General features: G+C 42.0%; 1 protein-coding gene across 5 annotated transcripts in view; it reads left to right on the top strand.

Moving 5' to 3' along the window:
• The window catches only part of LOC123995066 (protein FAM184A-like), a 137,829-nt gene that overhangs the window by 106,205 nt on the left and 10,626 nt on the right, over positions 1-20,998 (top strand). For all 5 annotated transcript variants that reach the window (XM_046298358.1, XM_046298357.1, XM_046298361.1 and 2 more), the window contains exons 11-14: positions 1,498-1,710; positions 8,496-8,649; positions 9,126-9,253; positions 17,390-17,574. In XM_046298358.1, the coding sequence (XP_046154314.1) occupies positions 1,498-1,710; positions 8,496-8,649; positions 9,126-9,253; positions 17,390-17,574 (680 nt within the window). The remainder of the gene's footprint in view (positions 1-1,497; positions 1,711-8,495; positions 8,650-9,125; positions 9,254-17,389; positions 17,575-20,998) is intronic.

Genomic DNA, 20,998 nt, shown 5'->3' on the forward strand with positions numbered 1-20,998 from the left:
CTTAAAAAGACGAGAGACGCCTGTAATTTTCATCATAGGTACACTTCAACTATGACAGACAAAATGAGAAAAAAAATCCAGAAAATCACATTGTAGGATTTTGATCCCAAACAAACTGCCCGGGCAACGAAGGAGTGGCTTCGTAAGAAGCATTTCAAGGTCCTGGAGTGGCCTAGCCAGTCTCCAGATCTCAACCCCATAGAAAATCTTTGGAGGGAGTTGAAAGTCCATGTTGCCCAGCAACAGCCCCAAAACATCACTGCTCTAGAGGAGATCTGCATGGAGGAATGGACCAAAATACCAGAAACAGTGTGTGAAAACCTTGTGAAGACTTACAGAAAATGTTTGACCTCTGTCATTGCCAACAAAGGGTATATAACAAAATATTGAGATAAACTTTTGTTATTGACCAAATACTTATTTTCCACCATAATTTGCAAATAAATTCATTAAAAAATCCTACAATGTGATTTTCTGGATTTCCTTTCTCATTTTGTCTGTCATAGTTGAAGTGTACCTATGATGGAAATTACAGGCCTCTCTCATCTTTTTAAGTGGGAGAACTTGCACAATTGATGTCTGACTAAATACCTTTTCCCCCCACTGTACCTAAGTAAAAATACTTTAAAGTACTGCTTTAAAGTGCTTTAAATGTACTTTACTTGACTATTTATATTTTTTACAACTTTAACTTTTACCTCACTACATTCCTAAAAAAAAGAATGTACTTTTTACTCAATACATTTTCCTTGTCATCCAACAGTACTCCTTACTTTTTGACAGGAAAATTGTCCAATCCACGCACTTATCAAGAGAACATCTCTGGTCATCCCTACTGCCTCTGATATGGCGGACTCACTAAACACACATGCTTCGTTTGTAAATTCATGTTGGAGTGTTGGACTGTGCCCTTGGCTATCCGTAAATGTAAAAAATGGTTTGCTTAATATAAGGAATTTGAAATCATTCATACTTTTACTTTTGATATTTAAGTATATTTTTGTAATTCCATTTAATTTCGATACTTAAGTACATTTAAAACCAAATACTGTCAGACTTCTACTCAAGTAGTATTTTACTGGGTGACTTTCACTTTTACTTGAGTCATTTTCTGTTAAGTTATCTTTACTTTTACGTACGACACTTACTCTACCATTGCAAAACATCCAAAGTAGCTGCAGACCTACCATATTGAAATAAGGATCATGAGGGTATAATTGGTTTCAAAATGACTTTTTGATTCACACTCTAACAAAGAAAAAATAATGTGTTTCTTCAGGTCATAACTAGCTAGAGTTAAAAATTGATATCTGTTTTTGTCTAACGAAGTAGGCCCAGGTCAGTGAATGAAGTATACAGACAAACAGGTTTCGCGAACCTGTAATATAGGAACTAATGACAACTACGTGCAATCTGATCCAAGCTGTTCTTCTCTCTACACCGTCTCTCTCTCTCCTTTTCCTTTCTCTCTCCTTCTCTACTCCTCCCTTTCGTCAGATCTCGTTGCTGAAGCAGAGTCTGGAGATGCAGCTGTCTCAGTCGCAGAGCTCCCTGCAGCAGCTGCAGGCCCAGTTCAGCCAGGAGCGGGAGCACCTGGGCCAGCAGCTCCAAGAGCTGCAGCTGGAGTACCAGCGCAGGGAGCACAGCCTGCAGGAGGCCCACTGCTGCACCATGCAGGACCTGGAGGAGACCCGTCAGCACGACCTCAAGGTGTGACCATTTAGAACCTGTCTCAGGGCAGAACTCTGTAACACCAGAGTCACTGCCAGTGTGAAAATACCCAATTGTGACATTAGAGCATTAGACTAGATACTTGAGGCATGATGGGTCAGTATAGACTCTGAGGTGTCAGTAAGACTGGATATCAGTCGGGTACAGAGAATGAGGAGAGACAGTGGAGATATACTGGCGAAATAGCTGGTGATGTGGCTAGATGGACTTTTGCAACAGTGAGTCCATCAACATTACCAGAGACGTGGAGCGGTTGACTTCTGAGCGGATCAGTGATTTGGACCTGGCCCTGATTGAATTATTGCTGTTTGGGACACACACTGCTTTTCAGTTCCTTTCACTTTAAAACGAATAGGCTACGGAGCAGCAGCAGCAGCAGCATAGTATTTGATGGAATTATGATGCAACACAGCTAATATCGTTCCAGGGAATCTTTACAGCAGCTTATGAGTAATGTAGTGCAGTAATGTAATGGTATGGGAACGTCTGAGGAATCTGGCGAGGCATCTGTGTAATAGTAATTCAGATGGTGATGAGTTTGCTGTCAGCACAGCCGGGGGCAATAACTCTGATCCATAAGCCAGTCATCAAGGAGTCCCAGTGTTAGCATTAGCTTCATGCTCAGATCCAGATCTTTTTAAATCAGCCTCTCTGCTCCTAAAGCTCTTCATCGGACATGAGAGTGAGTTGTGAGGCGAGGGTTAGCTGTATCGATCAGCTCGGGTCATACATTTAGTTGCCTGGGTTCATGATTGAAAGGCATGAATCAACTAATTTATCAATCGAGACATGCCCAATACATGAAAATATAGACTTCTGAAAAATATTAAGACATTGACTTTTTCACCTGACACTGAACCTTTCCTTCCAAAGAAAAGGGAAGAAATGTGTTTTTCTGCATTTAACATTCCGTTATACAGTCAAGGACATTTTGAAATATATTCAACCTTACTCTGAGGCTTCTTTTGACATTCAAAAACCCTTGGATTGAGTTTATGTTAAGGGCTCATGCAGGCGTTGTGCAAAGCTGACTCAATGTCCCCAAGCATTCTGTCTCACCTCTCCAGCCACAGATTGGATTAGAAGCAAAAGACCCGTGAGTCATCGGTGATTGAATGGGCCGAAAAGTCTTTCATGTCTGCTAATAAAAAAAAATTACCACACCCTAAGGAACACATTTATCTCAATAGCTGTTCGCTCTTGAATAGGGGTTAGGTTGACTCAAAGTTGTTCTAAAATGTAGGGGTAAATGTATTAAGGGTTTAGTTTGTTCTAGACACATTTTATGAGGACAAAGTTTTAGAGTGTTAGCAAAGCAAACTGAATTGTCTTGCTTGAGGCATTGAGGACAAATCCAGTTTCACCTTGCCTACAGTGGGAACAAATATCCACTGATACGATCTATTTACATGACAGGCACTGTTATACACGGCTAATTAAAATGCTTACAAATCTTCTCCACACATACTTTAACATCCAAACTAGGAGCTCCTTTTTCACGGTGTCGCGATTACAAACAAATCACCTAGTTCGTGAAATACAGTAAAATACAGTGTCTCGAGGTTCTTTCAAGCTATAGATTATGCACCGTTCAATCTTATCTTATTTTTCATTCGTGCCCAGGCTTACACAGTATCAGCTGAATGAATAGGCACACAATTAAATAGGCTCTCTCCCGCTACACGTGTTTCTAACAGCGAATTCATCATTATTGACTGACTGCAACGGAGTTAAGATTGACAAACTTCCCGGCTCATGCGCACACACTTAACAGACGCAGGGATTTAGACCTGAGAGAAAAGATACAGATAATTAACTAGCCTAGTCTCATGCCGTGTACTGTAGCCAGCTCCTCTATCATTACCAAGCTATACATTAACAAACACTCAGAGGAGTTGGCTAATGCACAAACACAATGCACGGACCACCGGCTAACAATTCACATCTACAGTGCCTTTGCAAAGTATTCAGACCCCTTGACTTCTTTCACGTTTTGTTACGTTACAGCCTTATTCTAAAATGAGATTTTAATTTATTTAATCAATCTACACACAATACCCCATAATGGCAAAGTGATAACAGGTTTTTAGAAATACAATTAAAAAAGCAGAAATACCTTATTTACATAAGTATTCAGTTTCTTATTTACGTAAGTATTATGAGACTCGAAATTGAGCTCAGGTGCATCCTGTATCCACTGATCATCCTTGAGATGTTTCTACAACTTGATTGGAGGCCACCTGTGGTAAATTCAATTGATTGGACATGATTTGGAAAGACACACACGTGTCTATATAAGATCCCACAGTTGACAGTGCATGTCAGAGCAGAAACCAAGCCATGAGGTCGAAGGTATTGTCCGTAGAGCTCCGAGACAGGATTGTGTCGAGGCACAGATCTGGGGAAGGGTACCAACAAATTTCTGCAGCATTGAAGGTCCCCAAGAACACAGTGGCCTCAAATTCTTAAATGGAAGAAGTTTGGAATCACCAACACTCTTCCTAGAGCTGGCCGCCTGGCCAAACTGAGCAATCGGGGGACAAGAACCTTGGTCAGGGAGGTGACCAAGAACCCAACAGAGCTCCAGAGTTCCTCTGTGGAGATGGGAGAAACTTCCTGAGGGACCACCATTTCTGCAGCACTCCACCAATCAGGCCTTTATGGTGGAGTGGCCAAACGGAAGCCACCCCCCAGTAAAAGGCACGGGACAAGTCTCTGAATGTCCTTGAGTGGCCCAGCCAGAGTGCGGAGTTGAAACCGATCGAACATCTCTGGAGAGACCTGACAATAGCTGTGCAGCAATGCTCCCCATCCAACCTGACAGAGCTTGAGAGGATCTTCAGAGAAGAATGGGAGAAACTCCCCAAATACAGGTGTGCAAAGCTTGTCGCGTCATACCCAAGAAGACTCGACACTGTAATTGCTACCAAAGGTGGTTCAACAAAGTACTGAGTAAAGGGTCTGAACATTAATGTAAAATTGTTTAGAAACATGTTCTATTCATATGTACAATAAAAGTGACTCCAAAATGACATCTATTGGGCACAAAATAATCTGAAACACAATCAAAACAAACAGCAAATGTATCCAACAAGTTTTTAGAGTCACAAGCTTCACGTAATCATTGTGTGCTAGGAATCTGGGACCAAATACTAAACTTTTGACTACGTTAATACACAAGTGAATTTGTCCCCATACTTTTGGTCCCCTAAAATGGAGGGACTACGTTAAAATTGTGCTGTAATTTCTTAAACGATTCATCCGATTCATGGACGAAAATACCCTCAAATTAAAGCTGACAGTCAGCATTTTAATTCCATAGTTATTGTGTCGTTTCAAATCCAAAGTGCTGGAGTACAGTTTCAAAACAACAAAACATTTGTCACAGACCCCTTAGATTTCTTCACATTTTATTGTGTTACAAAGTGAGGTTAAAATTAATTTAGTTGTCATTTTTTTGTCATCAATCTACACAGAATACTCTGTCATGTCAAATTGCAAGAACGTAACATTTTTGGGGTAAATAAAAAATGTATAACTAAAATAGTCATTGTACAAGTATTCAGTCCCTTTGCAAGCCTAACCATAGTTCAGGACCAAATTGTGGCTTAACAAATCACATAATAAATTACATGGACTCACTCTGTGTGAAATAAAAGGGGTTGACGTGATTTTTGAACGACTAACCCTTCCTCTGACCTCCATACATACAACATCTTTAAGGCCCCTCTGTCAAGTATTGAATTTCAAGGACAGATTCAACTACAAAGACCAGGGAGCTTTTTCAAAAGCCTCATAAAGAAGGGCAATGATGGGTCACAATAACAAATCAGACATTGAATATCTCTTTATGAATGATCCTCTGGATTATGTATTAAACCACCCAGACACATCAAAGATTCAGTCGACCTTCTGAACACAGGACAGGAATGAAGCTACTGAAGGATGTCACCATGAGGCCATTGTATTTTGTGTAGATTGTTGACCAAAAAAATACAATTAAATAAATGTTCATCCCACTTTGTAACACTATAAAATGTGAAGAACTCCAAGGGGTTCAAATACTTTTGCAAGGCATTACACACACACACACACACGGACACACACACACACACACACACACACACACACACACACACACACACACACACACACACACACACACACACACACACACACACACACACACACACACACACACACGGACACACACACACACACACACACACACACACACACACACACACACACACACACACACACACACACACACACACACACACACACACACACACACACACACACACACACACACACACACACACGCTTCACACTGCTGGGGCTCAACCACTAACTGTTATATTGCATTCAACAACCAGAATCATTGCAATATCATGTCACCACTGATTTATTACGGTTTCCTCTTTAATAGGTTTGGGTGGTATCCAGATTTTCATAGCATCGTACCTCGGTACCATTCCGGGGTATACCATATTACTGGAAGTGCACACAAGGGGCACTATTTCCACGTTTCAAAAAGCAAACCGGGATCTTCATCCAGGAGGGGATTGAATGTCTCTGCAATAACTTTACATTTTTTATTTAATTTTATTCAACTAGGCAAGTCAGTTAAGAACAAATTCTTATTTTCAATGATGGCCTAGGAACAGTGGGTTAACTGCCTTGTTCAGGGCCAGAACGACAGCTTGGGGGTTTGAACTTGCAACCTTCCGGTTACTAGTCCAACGCTCTAACCACTAGGCTACCCTGCCGCCATCTAGCCACTTAGCTAGCAAGTTAGCAAACCAGAAGCATAACTGGAGCCCTGAGCTGGAAATAAGTAATTTGACACATCTTACGTTTCTTGCAGTTATACTTCATTTATAGTTATAAGCTGTGGCGTAGCATGCAACACTGCAGCTCCAGCGAGGTGGGGGCGCCCCCAAACCTCGAAAAAACAACAACAATTATTGTTATTATACCGTCTTTCTTGAAAGTATGATGATTGAAAATCATACTGTCGGTATATGGTACAAATGGCATATCGCCCAAGACTACTCTTTAAGGCTTATTTGATTTGGTCTTATACAAGTCATATGTTGATTGAAATGCACTGTTCTCTTTCTATTTCCATCTTAATCTCTAGTCTTGTTTGATCCCTATCAATCTGGTGTCGTGTCTATTGGATGTTCCTGTCATGGAAATTCTTACACAGGGACACTCGAAGTCAATCCTAAATGAATCATTGTTTATTGTCAGCGCGCTGGAGAGGTTCCAACAAACTCTAAGCACAGCAGTGAACGTCTGTCAGAATGTCTGCTGGGGCAGTCCCGGCAGTTGTTTTATATACAGCTATACATAGACAAGTTATATTTGCATGATTTAGCATAATTCATTCATCATTACCGTTTTGTTTCATTCATGTGACCGACCAATACTGGTTCATAACATGTGACAGACCAACACCTCACGAGGCTTCTCCTCTCTAAGCTGAGACCTTGAAACAGAGAAATCATTCGTTCTCAAAAAGAAGGTCTGGGCGTACTGCCAAATTGCAGATACGGATAAGTGAGGATTCGTTCAATCAGTCACTTGCATGAACTCAGAAATTAGTTATCAGAACAGCACATGAATAGAACACAGAAATGAGTTACAAGAAAAGCATATGTTTAAAATTTTCATCACATTCCCATTCAGCTATTTCCTTGACAGTTGGACAAGTCTGTGTTTGTAGTTAGATTTAGCCGCTATCACTCTCTCCCTCTGTCTCTGTCACTCTCTTTTTCTCTGTCTCTCTCTTTCTGTCTCAGTCTCTGTCGCTCTCTCTTGCTCTCACTACTCTCTCCTTTCTCTCTTTCACTCTCTCTTTCTCTACTCTCAAGAGATTTTAGTGTTATATGAGAGGTGTTCTCGTGAGGTTTTGGTGTTATATGAGAGGTGTTTTCGTGAGGTTTTGGTGTTATATGAGAGGTGTTCTCGTGAGGTTTTGGTGTTATATGAGAGGTGTTCTCGTGAGGTTTTGGTGTTATATGAGAGGTGTTCTCGTGAGGTTTTGGTGTTATATGAGAGGTGTTTTCGTGAGGTTTTGGTGTTATATGAGAGGTGTTCTCGTGAGGTTTTGGTGTTATATGAGAGGTGTTTTCGTGAGGTTTTGGTGTTATATGAGAGGTGTTTTCGTGAGGTTTTGACTGTATCCTCGCCGCGTTAACGTCTCTATCTTCTCATTTGAGTTTGGAGTGGTGTAATGTGTGCTGTTTGCCTCTGCTCGCTGTTGCTGGGAAACATAGGGCTGCCTTCCAATAGCCGCATCAAGCTACTGATGATATGCTTAAGTGCTCATTGATTGTAAAATAATTCCAACATGATCAGCATTATTGTCAAATATATGTATTTTGGCTCTATGTGAAAGTGTCCCCTTTAGCCCTCCCTGGTGCCATGCCACTGCCTGAGTAACTCCCAGTCCTTATGTTACTGAACTACACTTAGTCCCACAGCAACATACCAGTTGAGTTAAACTGATGCTGTTGCCAGATTCTCCCAAACTGATCAGTGCCTCTTTGTCTGGACCATCTGAACTCTTCGTATACGTTTCAGACCATTCCTTCTAGGGATGAACATAATGGTCATTTTTTTCTGGTTAACCAGCATCATCAACCAGGTGAAAACCGGTTATACGTGCCAAAAGGTTCTAGAAAATAATTGCTATGTCATTTGTTTGTCCTAAAACCTGTGTGTCACTCACGACGTTTGACCTCTGTGTGTAGGAGCTGGAGCAGCGTCTGCGGCAGCAGCACCACATGGAGCTCCAGTCTGTGAGAGAGGCCCACAGACACAGCATCGAGACTCTCAAACAGCAGTCGGAGCAGGAGCTGCAGACACTACGCTTCGAGCTGGAGGACGAGGGCAAAGCCATGCTGGGTAAGAGCCGTGCTGGGTAAGAGCCAGGCTGGGTCAGGGCCTGATGTGTAATGGTCACAGGGTCTCACACTGGGTTAAGGGCCCTGGCAGGGAGGGAGACACACAAGGGGTTAGTGCCCTAATAACGAGGGCCATGCTGAGTAAGACGAGGCTAGAGCCCTGAGTAAGGACCTTCAGAGGGAAGGATCATACTGTATGTAGTAATAGGGGACCATGCTAGGTAAATGCTACACTTGCAGCCCTCAGAAAAACCATTGGAAGCAAAACCACGCAGTGCACCTGAACAACAGCCCCACACTCCTCCCTGTAGGAATCAAGGTCAACGCTGGAACATTCCATCACGTAGCTTGTTAGAGGTAGGGGATGTACTGTATGGTGAATGGGTTTTAATTAGCCAGGGTGGCCTGTCCTATTGTGTGGTGTATAGAGGGGAACTCCCTAAGGACTCGGTCTGTCTCTCTCTATCTGGTTCCTAGCCTCTCTGCGCTCGGAGCTCAACCACCTCCACGCCTCGGCCATAGAACAGCTACGGCAGACCCACCAGCAGGAGACAGCTACAGCCAAACTAGAGCTGGAGAATGCACTGGAGAACAGCCGGATGCAGGTCAGACTCACCGGCACATACTGGCATTCCACATATCCCTTAGCTAACAGAAATAATGGTAACAATACGGATGGGCCAGCATTAGTTTGTATTACAGTATAATTGTATATTGGCCATGAACAGTGTTGTATTTTCCCTAACAGCAGGGAAAATATAGTGGCTTAACAATGAGGCTAGACATTAGCTCAACGCATGTGGATAGATAATTCTATTCAAAGCGTATATGAAAGAGTATATGCACATGCACACTTTAGAATCGAAATAATCCTTCTGTGCCTTTAATTGTGCAGACTGAAAAGCTTTAGCACTAATGGCCATAGAATACATAGATCTCCCTTGGCAACAGCCCTCTTTTCTCCTCACTCTGGCTTCTTTTGCTTGTATATATTCACACAACTGACTATATGTGTGGCTTGTTGGATATGGTTTGAGCAAGTGTCATCAGCGTGTTGGGAACTGGGGTGCTGGCCTCTTAGAGAAAGAACGAGGGACAGCTTTCCTTCCCTCCCACACGCACGCAAAGCACAAACACAAACTCCCCAGCAAGAGGCTATGCATAAATTATTGTGCTGAACACATCATCCGTTTGATCCCTATTCCTCCACTTTCTGCAACAAAACTGGGTGCTTTATATCGCTAACACAGGCCATGTTCTCAGAAACAAAGAGCTAAACTCTATTGCGTATTGTATGTCAACAACAGCTATGCCGCAGTTGACAGTATTAGCAGGTTATTAAAAGAGAGTAATGCACACAGGAGAGGCTGGGCTCAGCTGATGTGTCAGCTAGAGAGCAGTAGATGTACTTGACATAATACCTGCACTCCCAGCCGCCCCATCTTCCGACAACGGTGAAATGAAGTTTAACGCCCTGGGTCCTCTGTCATGGCCATGGCGAGATGTTCAGAGCCAGGCACACAGCTGTTTCTGAGGGGACCTACTTCTACGCTAGTCAGTCTTCGGGTTACAAGGCAAATACAGTTCCACTTGCCAAGTAAAACGAGGCCAACGAGCCAGGGTACCTACTCCAGTGCAAACGGCTTCGCTTCCCACCGTGACACAGTAATCATCTAAACCTATTACCACAGACAGGCCCCTATCACAACAGAAGCAGGCTAATATGGCAGGGGCTTTGTTTTGTTTTACTTTTTCCTATGGAGATGAACATAGCAGCAAAGCAAGACATTTTTTACTGTAAGCTATTTCAATGTGAGATCCACCTCATGTTACGATGCGAGGATACCTGGAAAGCAAAACAGGAAATATATTGAGGTCTTTGAGGCGTGTTTCTCGCTTGTATTAGACAGGAATGCATATCCCAAATGCATATTAAATGCCCTGCCTGGTTTTTGCACCTGAGAGGTGTGTGTGAAGTGAACCATGGCCTGTTCTTCTCATCCCATATAGGGCTGCCATATCCAAGCACCACAGTACTAGTACGTCTGACATCTCTCATGGCATAAACAGGCTTCCTGGTGGTGTCTCAATCAACCAACAACCTTCTCTAAGCCCCCTCTCCTTCAAACTGTCTGTGTTCAGCTCAGCAGTCAGACGTATCAGTACAGACCTGTATCACAACAGAAGCAGGCTATTATGTCAGGGTTACAACAGGGTTTTTGTTTTTCCTATGGAGATGAACATGGCACTGGCAGCAAAGCCTCTTTTTTTTCACTGTAGGCTATTTCAAAATCAAAATCAAATAGAACTTTTTTGAAAGTAAAAAAATATCTAAAAAGTAACACAGTAAAATAACAATAATGAGGCTACAGTTGAAGTCAGAAGTTTACATACACTTAGGTTGGAGTCATTAAAACTCGTTTTTCAACCTCTCCACAAATTTCTGGTTAACAAACTATAGTGGGGCCAGAATTCAGCTGTATCCAGTACAAAGACAACAAAGGAAGGATGGTAGGTGTGCGTTTATCATTGTGGACAAACTCTTGTAGATGGCCAGCTATTCCAAGACAGCTCCATAACACTGTGGCTGTAGTAAATTCTATAGGGACGGTAAAAATAAGGTATGGGAACTGTAAAACTATCTGAACATTATGAAGTGGATATGAGCACACACGTACTCAATTACATTATTGCTTACACATACGGACTTATACATACACACACACACACCTGAACTCGCTCTCTTCTCTCTCTCTCCTTCTCTCTTTATTGTCGAGAACTGTTTTATAATTTAATGTGTTTATTGTTTGTCTATCTTTTTTTATGTATTTGTCTACAAGTTTATATACTGTAGGTTCAGCAAATCCCCTTGTTGTTTGGGATACCTTTAACCTCACTAGGGTATGTGGGACGGTAGCTCATCCATTTTTTTCAAATTGCCTTTTTGCCTTTGTGTAGATTGCCATGTCTCATTTTCGATTAATTGAAAATTATACTTTTTTCAAAGTATCTCTCTTTTTCAAACAAGCATTGCAGAGCTGGCTACAATTTCAATTTCATCCCCCTGAAAAGATAGAACAAATATGACAACAAATATTATGGCTGAACTCAAATGTGCTGGTTGATACAATACCTGTATTTATGGGAAAGATAGGGTGTCCTGTCTCTCTGTCTATGTCCCATAGGGCTGCATGATTTCTCAGACGCTGAGACATCCCTCCCGCGTGAGGGCTGCCCGTACATTGAGTCATCCTTCATTATACAGATCTGCTAATCACAGCCGCCAGTTATGTTTCCCAGACTGTACGGCTGCTGTTGTCTCTTATAGAGGTGTTGTGGTTTTACCCAGTAAATGGCAAAGCTCTGATCTTTAGAATGAACATGTGCCTTAATCAAAGAGCCTTAGCAACGCCGAGCAGGGTGTTTTCCTTTGAACAGTCCCTCCAGCCCAGCAGCCCCAGTAGATAGAGAGAGGGCCGTCTGAAGAGAGGTACAAAGTGTTTGCTCGTCCTCTTTCTGGGAGACGGAGAGCTGTATCTAACAAATAACTCCCTGTGCTGAGCTGTTGATGGTTCGGCGGGCGGCGGGGCCCGCGCTGAACTCTGTGCTGCCTTATCGATAATTGTGGCCCCTGAGAGATGCACGGTGCTGGCTTGTTTAATGAGCTGTGAGATTAGCAGGCCTGGTCTGCGGTGTGGAGAATTGCGTTTGCTGGGGATAGTGATCAGCTTTCCCCACAGACGAATGCTCGGCGTCTGACAGACAAACGGCTCTGAAGAATGTTTATTTTTTATACTCTATTGCTCATGGTAGCTACATATTATCTGTGTGTGTGTGTGTGTGTGTGTTTCTTTTGTGCGTGCCTGCGTACGTGTGCGCGCCTGTGTGCATTTTGGCCATCGAGAGGTCTGTGTCATCTTTCCTCTCATGTTTTTCTGTATCTGAAAGTTAATATCCCCACACTCTAGTCCCCGGAGGCTGATTCCTCAAAACAATGTCTGTCTATGAGACCTTGTCTTAATGAAATCCTACACAGGCCTGTAAATGCTCAATTCATCTCCAACAACTGAAGCATCGCTAATGGCTCCTCATCACCAGCGGACCTATTTTTCACGCCGTGGCCTGTTTGCAAACTGTGATAGATGCCTCTATTTTCCCAGATTATTGGGCAGATAGGGATGTTTAGAGGAGGTGCGCTCCTGCTGGGGTGGGGAAGGAGGATGGTCTCTCCCCTCAGTGGTCGTGACTCATAGTTACTATGACAGAGCCTAATCTGTAAAGAAGTTTCCTTATCAATAACGTTTCAGTGTCACCTCTATGGCGGATCAATGGCACTGGAGTTATTCCTGCTTTGTGGCAGTATTGGGTATGATTTGAATTCAAACCACAGGTATACTTGATCTCATATTATTTATGGAGGCTGAAGAAAGATTTCATCTACCATTGTGACTCACCACTCTCTGGTTCGTGGCAATTATTGGACTAATGGCAGCAGCTCGACACCTCCCATCCTTGTGATGTGATGTAGCCCTGGAGAGGTTGAGTTTTGGGGGTGAGGGTCTCAGTACCTCCAATCACTCCGGCTTCACAGACTAATCTGACTGATCACAGACTGATCACAGACATATCTGACTGCTTCCCTCTAGTGACTCTCTCACTTCCTCTCTTTCTTTCTCTCTCTCTGTGTATGTGGCTTCCAGCCACTAATGACGAGGCTGTGCTCTGGCTGGCCTTTTGATCAGTCTGCCCTGGAACTGTGGAGACAGACAATCCTGTGGAAGGAGAGAGAGACTGGGGAGCTGGGGCTCAGAGAGGCCTCACGAGGCCAGTATACTTGTCTTCTAATCAGCTCCTTGCTGAGACCTTCCTTTTCCCAGACCTCTACAGTCGCACTGCTGTCAAACTAAGTGTCAGCCAGCCACAGAAATTAAATCTTTTTTTAAAGAGCTTTTTGTCAAAGATCAGAGATCAAATATGGTGATTATTGGAGTTGGGAACTCCATCTACCAACTTCCCACCATCCCCTCAGAGGAATCTTTGAAACCTGAAGTGCTATTTTGTTCCTGTGACATTTTGTCCAAACCCTTTAAAGCTTCTTTTGCCCTAGAAAAGTGTCTGTTTGATTTTGAGAAGTACCGCTCAAATGGCTCCACCATACAATTTGCTCTAAGATCCAACAGAGTGTCCATCTTTTGGATGGACAATGAATATTACTATTCTATAGTGCCACCGTAACGGAGAGGGTTAGTTGTCCGGGTGGTATTCAGACCGTCCCTCTGAATCTCTGCAGGTCGGCCTAGGGTCCTCACTGTGAGGCTCAGTGCTGCTATTAGAGCTGCCACCACTCTCTCACTTTACGGCCCAGGCACACGTCAATCAAATCAACTTGCGCGCACACATTTTCACACAAATGGACACGCAGACACGCACTCGCCTAACCAGCCGCTGCATACACAAAGATAGGGTCACATGCCAATTGGAACATAGCCAAAAACTCCCTTTCCCACACTGATGTTCAGCACTGTCTACCTCTACCTGTGTAATCCACGACCAACCCATGCAGAGACATGGCAATCATGTTGGCTTCCAAGCAAAACAAGTATCCACTGGGGAGATTGGGAGTCAGCCGAAATGTCGCAGTGAATCTCTGTTAGACAGAGGATGGGTAAGCAAGCGTCTATGGAGAGGAGAGTGAGCTAGGCCACTGAAACCAGCCCCCTGCAGTGGCCCACACATTAATAACTACACTACTGTTATCACCTCAATCGGCTGGCATGAAATTATATTTACAGGAATTCAAAATGAATACAGATTGTAATCGGATTACACAAGAGCCATCAACGTCAATACCAGAGTTTGACTTGACGGTATGCTGTGGGAACTCTTAGCGTAGTCTCTGTTATAGAGGGAAGGACTTTTTAAAGGATGTGCCGTTGCTGAAGGGGGAAATGATCTTTGAGCCAAGCAAAGCATGATTAATCTACAACTGGGATGTAGTTATAGTTCTCTGAACAGTATAATCAGGTAATTACATGTATTTCTGCCTGGGCAAAAGGGGATGTTGGCATTTAATATATCAAACTGTAGAGTTAACTGTTACAGTAACTTTGAGAAAGAGAGTGATAATAGTCCGTCTAGATTTAAATGGTATCGTTGTCCCTATTACATACTGAACATTTGACTAAATACACTAAATATTCTAGTGAAGGCTTTACCAGTAGGTTTGCAGTACAATGGACCCTGACTGGACCAGACAGCAACAGCCAGGTTTTGAGCGAATAGTCAGGAGATGACCTTTTTCCTGGGATGCAACCTTTTCCAGGTGAAATAACAGTCATCTAGCACGTTGTTGTAGCTCGGACAAGTATAAACAAATACAAGCAGAACAGTCACTTTTTTTATTTATTAATATAAGATATATATTTAGAGAATTGTGCAGAAAGCTCAGACATATCAGCAACATCAGTACTAACAACCTCACAGCACACGTGTCCAGGGAAGTAATCATTTAGTGCTGAGAGAGAGAGGTTGAGTGGTGGCCATTAGTAATGCGCGGGTCAGCTGTTTGTTCATCCGCCCGCAATTACTATTCAGTGGTGTAAAGTACTTAAGTAAAAATACTTCAAAGTACTAATTAAGTCGTTTTTTGGGGGTATCTGTACTTTACTTTACTATTTATATTTTTGACAACTTTTACTTGTACTTCACTACATTCTTAAAGAAAACAATGTACTTTTATATCCATACATTTTCCCTGACACCCAAAATTACTCGTTACATTTTGAATGGCTAGCGGGACAGAAAAATAGTATAATTCACACTTATCTAATTCACACTTATCAAGAGGACATCCCTGGTCATCCCTACTGCCTCTGATCTGGCGGACTCACTAAACACAAATGCTTAATTTGTAAATTATGTCTGTGTTGGAGTGGTCCCCTAGCTCTCTGTAAAGACAATATATATCTATATATTTTAAATGGTGCCGTCTGGTTTGCTTAATATAGGGAATTTGAAATTATTTTCACTTTTACTTTCAATACATAAGTATATTTGAACAATTACATTTTATTTTGATACTTAAGTATATTTTTAAAACCAAATACTTTTAGACTTTTACTCAAGTAGTATTTTACAGGGTGACTTTCACTTTTACTTGAGTCATTTTCTATTAAAGGTATCTTTACTTTTACTCAAATATGACAACTGGGTACTCTTTCCACCACTGTTGCTATTAACCCATTAGCAACCCCTGACTATGTGATAAAGTGAAGATCTGAGGCCCGCATCCAACCTAACCCGCAAATATAGAAAATTAGCTGTACAGTCAGAGATTGCAGAACTCTTTTTTTACAGGCCTTTTTAGATATAGGCCTGTTTCTGTTTATAGCCTATTTGCTAATCAACTTGTCTATAAATATATAAATGCAGCTTCTCTTCTCTCATTACTTGTTGTCCTAGAAGAGGGCCATTTCCATTTGTTTTGTCTTGTTTTCCAACACACCTGGTTTTCATTCCCTCATTACGTGTTTGTGTATTTAATCCTCTGTTCCCCCCATGTCTTTGTGTGGTATTGTTTGTTTGTAAGTGCTTGTGCACATGTTGACTGGTGCACGTCTGGCTTTGTACCCAAGTTGTTATTTTCTTGATACCGTTGGTTTTAGAATTAAACTGCTCCGGCTATTACCTAGTTCTGCTCTCCTGCGTCTGACTTCCCTGCCACCAGTTATGCACCCCTTACAATGGGAAAGATTTTACTTGCAAAATTGTATCAGTTTAACCGTTAAGAAAATATAAAGCTGTTAAAAACGACACAACATGTTTTTGAGAAGATTTCAGTTCAGCTTGGATGCATATTTTATGATGTTTGAAATAAAGATTTTATGCTGATAAAATAGCACCATTACAGACGGTTGCTAACTGCGCATTCATTTTCTCAAGATGAATGAAATAAATCATATTTCTCCACTCCTGTTCTCGAGTCAGAATGTACATTTGGTGTATAATTTTACTGCAAGAAATGCTTAATTCTGCAGGAGTTAATATTATATTAGGCTATATGAGAGGTTATAGACCTACAATCAGTGTCCAGATTTCAGGCTACTTCTCTATTTAACCCATCTGAACAGTACAGTTTCCTTGACATATCATTTTGAAAATCTCGCAATATAATTTTTGCTCTTGCTGCCTGTATATTTGCGCTAAAACTCCAGTATTTTTCCTTCATAGCTTGTTCTCCATCTTATTTTTAAATAGGGAGCCAATTTGTTTTCAGGACTCTAATTTCCATGACTGATAAAAACTGTTTTTCTCATGGCTCTCTCATGTCTCTCTGCAGCAGACATATGGTGAGCAATATGTTTGGAACATCGAATTGCAATAAAATCACAGTATCAAATCGCAATACATATAGAATTGTGACAATCACAATACAGATCGTATCGGCATCTAAGTATCATGATAATATTGTATCGTAAGGTCCCTGGCAATTCCCAGGCCTAATCACTAGTGACCATGGTATGTGAGTGTGCCCACTTAAGCTGTAGCATCATGGCACTGTGAAGATGGTATCCAACATCACAGTACCCCTTGGGAATACAAGGAAGCAGCACAACAGCACAGCAATAATGCACAAATGAGATCAAATGCTAACTCAAACGTGTTGTTTTTTTCTTGATTTTTGTGTGTTTCTGTGTATCTTTGTGTGTGTTGCCTGTGTATGTCTGCCTATTACCCCAAAGGAGAGGGAGTTGCTGGGCCGTATCTCAGACCTGCAGGAGGAGGTGGTAAGGAGGAAGAACCACATTGCTGAGCTGGACCATGAAATCCACACACTGAATGAAAACATCAACACGCTCACAAAGGAGCTGGAGCTTAAGGGCAAGGAGGTGCTGAAGATCCGCAGTGAGGCCAACCAGCAGATCAGGTGGGTGGGAGGAGAGGGCAGGAGGGGAGGGCCGTGACCCCACCACAGAGCATTATGGGGTGACACAAAGGATGGGTTGACACAATAACAGGCCATCTACAGTAATGTTGTTGTTTATTGAAAATGAAAGACAGAAATATCTAAGTATTTACACCCCTGAGTCAATACATGTTAGAATCTCATTCGGCAGCGATTACAGCTGTGAATCTTTCTGGGTAAGTCTCTAAGAGATTTGCACACGTTGATTGTATAATATTTGCACATTATAATTTGTTTAATTCTTCAAGTTCTGTCAAGTTGGTTGTTGATCATTGACATCCATTTTAAAGTATTGCCATAGATTTTCAAGCTGATTTAAGTCAACACTGTAGCTATAGTAGGCCACTCTGGAACATTCAATGTTGTCTTAGTAAGCAACTCCAGTGTATATTTGTGTTTTAGGTTATTGTCCTGGAGGAAAGCAGACTGAATCAGGTTTTCCTCTCGGATGTAGTCCGTGCTTAGCTCTATTCCGTTGCTTTTTATCCTAAAAAACTCCCTTGCCGGTGACAACTGTACCATAACATGATGCAGCCACCACCATGCTTGAAAATATGAAGAGTGGTACTCAGTGATGTTGTTTTGGATTTGCCCCAAACATACAGTTCATTTCTTTGCCACATTCTTAGCAGTTTTACTTTAGTGGCTGATTGTGAACAAGTTGTTTTGGAATATTTTTATTCTGTACGGGCTTCCTTCTTTTCACTCTGTAATTTGTTTAGTATTGTGGAGTAATTACAATGTTGTTGATCCATCCTCAGTTTTCTCCAATAACAGCCATTAAACTCTGTAACTGTTTTAAAGTCACCATTGGCCTCATGGTGCATTCCCCGAGCAGTTTCCTTCCTCTCTGGCAACTGAGTTAGGAAGGATGCCCGTATCCTTATAGTGACTGGGTGTATTGATATACCATCCAAAGTGTTATTGATCCAAATTAATAACTTTACCATGCTCCAAGGGTTATTCCATGTCTGCCATTTTTTTACCCATCTACCAATAGCTACCCTTCTCTGCGAGGTATTGGACAACCTCTCTGGTCTTTATGGTTGAATCTGTGTTTGAAATTCACTGCTCGACTGAGAGACCTTACAGATAATTGCATGTGTGGGGTACAGAGATGAGGTAGTCATTCAAAAATCACGTTAAACACTATTAATGCACACAGAGTGAGTCCATGCAACTTATTATGTGACTTGTTGAGCACATGTTTACTCCTGAACTTATTTAGGCCATAACAAAAGTGTTGTATACTTATTGACTGAATTCCACTTGACATTATGGGGTATTGTGTGTAGGCCAGTGACACAAAATCTCAATTTAATCCATTTCAAATCAGGCTGGAACACAACAAAATGTGGAATTAGTCAAGAGGTGTGGATACTTTCTGTAGGTCTCCGTATGCTATCCTTACAGGTGAATGCCTCTACCTCGTTTTAATATGGTCACGATGAAGGTTATTTTGGATTGTTTAGTTCATTTAGATGACTGGTGAATCACAACACGAGAAGTTCAGTTGTGCGACTTCCTCTTGTTTAGATGTGACTGTCAGTGGCCATTGGCAGTGCTGGCAACGTTTTCAAGTTAGATTAAAGTGGAAGGATACTGGCAGAAAGAGAGGGGCCAATTTGCCTCTCCCTGCTAGATGTCCTGGTTTATATTTTGTCATCTGTTATTCCCTTTGATGACATGGTCCCTTTTGACATTTTGTTATATGGCCAAATAAATTGATAAGGAAATATGAAACTGTTATTTGGGGCAAGGCCTAAATATAATCTATCATCATGCTTTTCCCACAGGCTGATAATTCATAGTTCACTCTTATATTAATTCATAATGTGTGGCTAAGGCCCGGATGGAATGAACGGCAAGAACTCTCATTAGAATTAAAAGCCTGTTTGGTGATGAATTAAAATACTGGAGGCTGATGCTTTTCTAGAGATAACTAATCACATTTCATTTGATTTTTTTATTCAACCTTTATTTAATGAGGCAAGTCAGTTAAGAACAAATTCTTATTTACAATGACGGCCTACCAAAAGGCAAAGGCCTCCAGCGGGGACAGGGGATGGGATTTAAAAAAATACAAATATAAATATAGGACAAAATGCACATCACAACAAGAGAGACAACACTACATAAAGATAGACCTAAGTCAACAACATAGCAAGGCAGCAACACAGACAACACAGCATGGTAGCAACACAACATGGTAGAAACACAACATGGTAGCAGCGTAAAACATGGTACAAACATTATAGGGCACAGACAACGGCACAAAGGGCCAGAAGGTAGAGAAAACAAAACGCCAAGCGGTCACAACTGTCAGTAAGAGTGTCCATGATTGAGTCTTTGAATGAAGAGATTTAGATAAAACTGTCCAGTTTGAGTGCTTGTTGTAGCTCATTCCAGTCGCTAGCTGCAGCGAACTGAAAAGTCGAGCGATCCAGGGATGTGTGTGGCCTTTAACAGAATGTGTCTTGCAGAACGGGTGTTGTATGTGGAGGATGAGGGCTGCAGTAGATATATCAGATAGGGGAGAGTGAGGCCTAAGAGGGTTTTAGAAATAAGCATCAACCAGTGGGTCTTGCGACGGGTAAACAGAGATTACCAGTTTACGGAGGAGTATAACGTGCAGTGATGTGTCCTATAAGGAGCATTGGTGGCAAATATGATGGCTGAATGGTATAGAACATCTAGCCGCTCGAGAGCACCCTTACCTGCCGATCTATAAATTATGTCTCCGTAATCTAGCATGGGTAGGATGGTCATCTGAATCAGGGTTAGTGTGGCAACTGTGGTGAAAGAGGAGCTATTACGAAAGAGGAAACCAAGTCTAGTTTTAAATTTAGCCTGCGGCTTTGATATGTGCTGAGAGAAGGACAGTGTACAGTCTAGCCATACTCCCAAGTACTTGTATGAGGTGACTACCTCAAGCTCTAAACCCTCAGAGGTAGTAATCACATCCGTGGGAAGAGGGGCATTCTTCTTACCAAATCACATTACCGTTCTTTGGAGGTGTTCAGAACAAGGTTAAGGACAGAGAAAGCTTGTTGGACACTAAGAAAGCTTTGTTGTAGAGTGTTTAACACAAAATCAGGGGAGGGGCCAGCTGAGTATAAGACTGTATAATTTGCATATGAATGGATGAGAGAGCTTCCTACTGCCTGAGCTATGTTGTTAATGTAAATTGAGAAGAACGTGGGGCCTAGGATCGAGCCTCTTGGGGTACTCCGTTGGAGACAAGCAGTGGCTGAGACAGCAGATGTTCTGACTTTATACACTGCAGTCTTTGAGAGAGGTAGTTAGCAAACCAGGCCAAAGGCCCCGTAGAAACAGAGACACCAATACTCCTTAGCCGACCCACAAGAATGGAATGGTCTACTGT

The sequence above is a fragment of the Oncorhynchus gorbuscha genome, linkage group LG14, assembly GCF_021184085.1.
Source record: "Oncorhynchus gorbuscha isolate QuinsamMale2020 ecotype Even-year linkage group LG14, OgorEven_v1.0, whole genome shotgun sequence".
Lineage (NCBI taxonomy): Eukaryota > Metazoa > Chordata > Actinopteri > Salmoniformes > Salmonidae > Oncorhynchus > Oncorhynchus gorbuscha.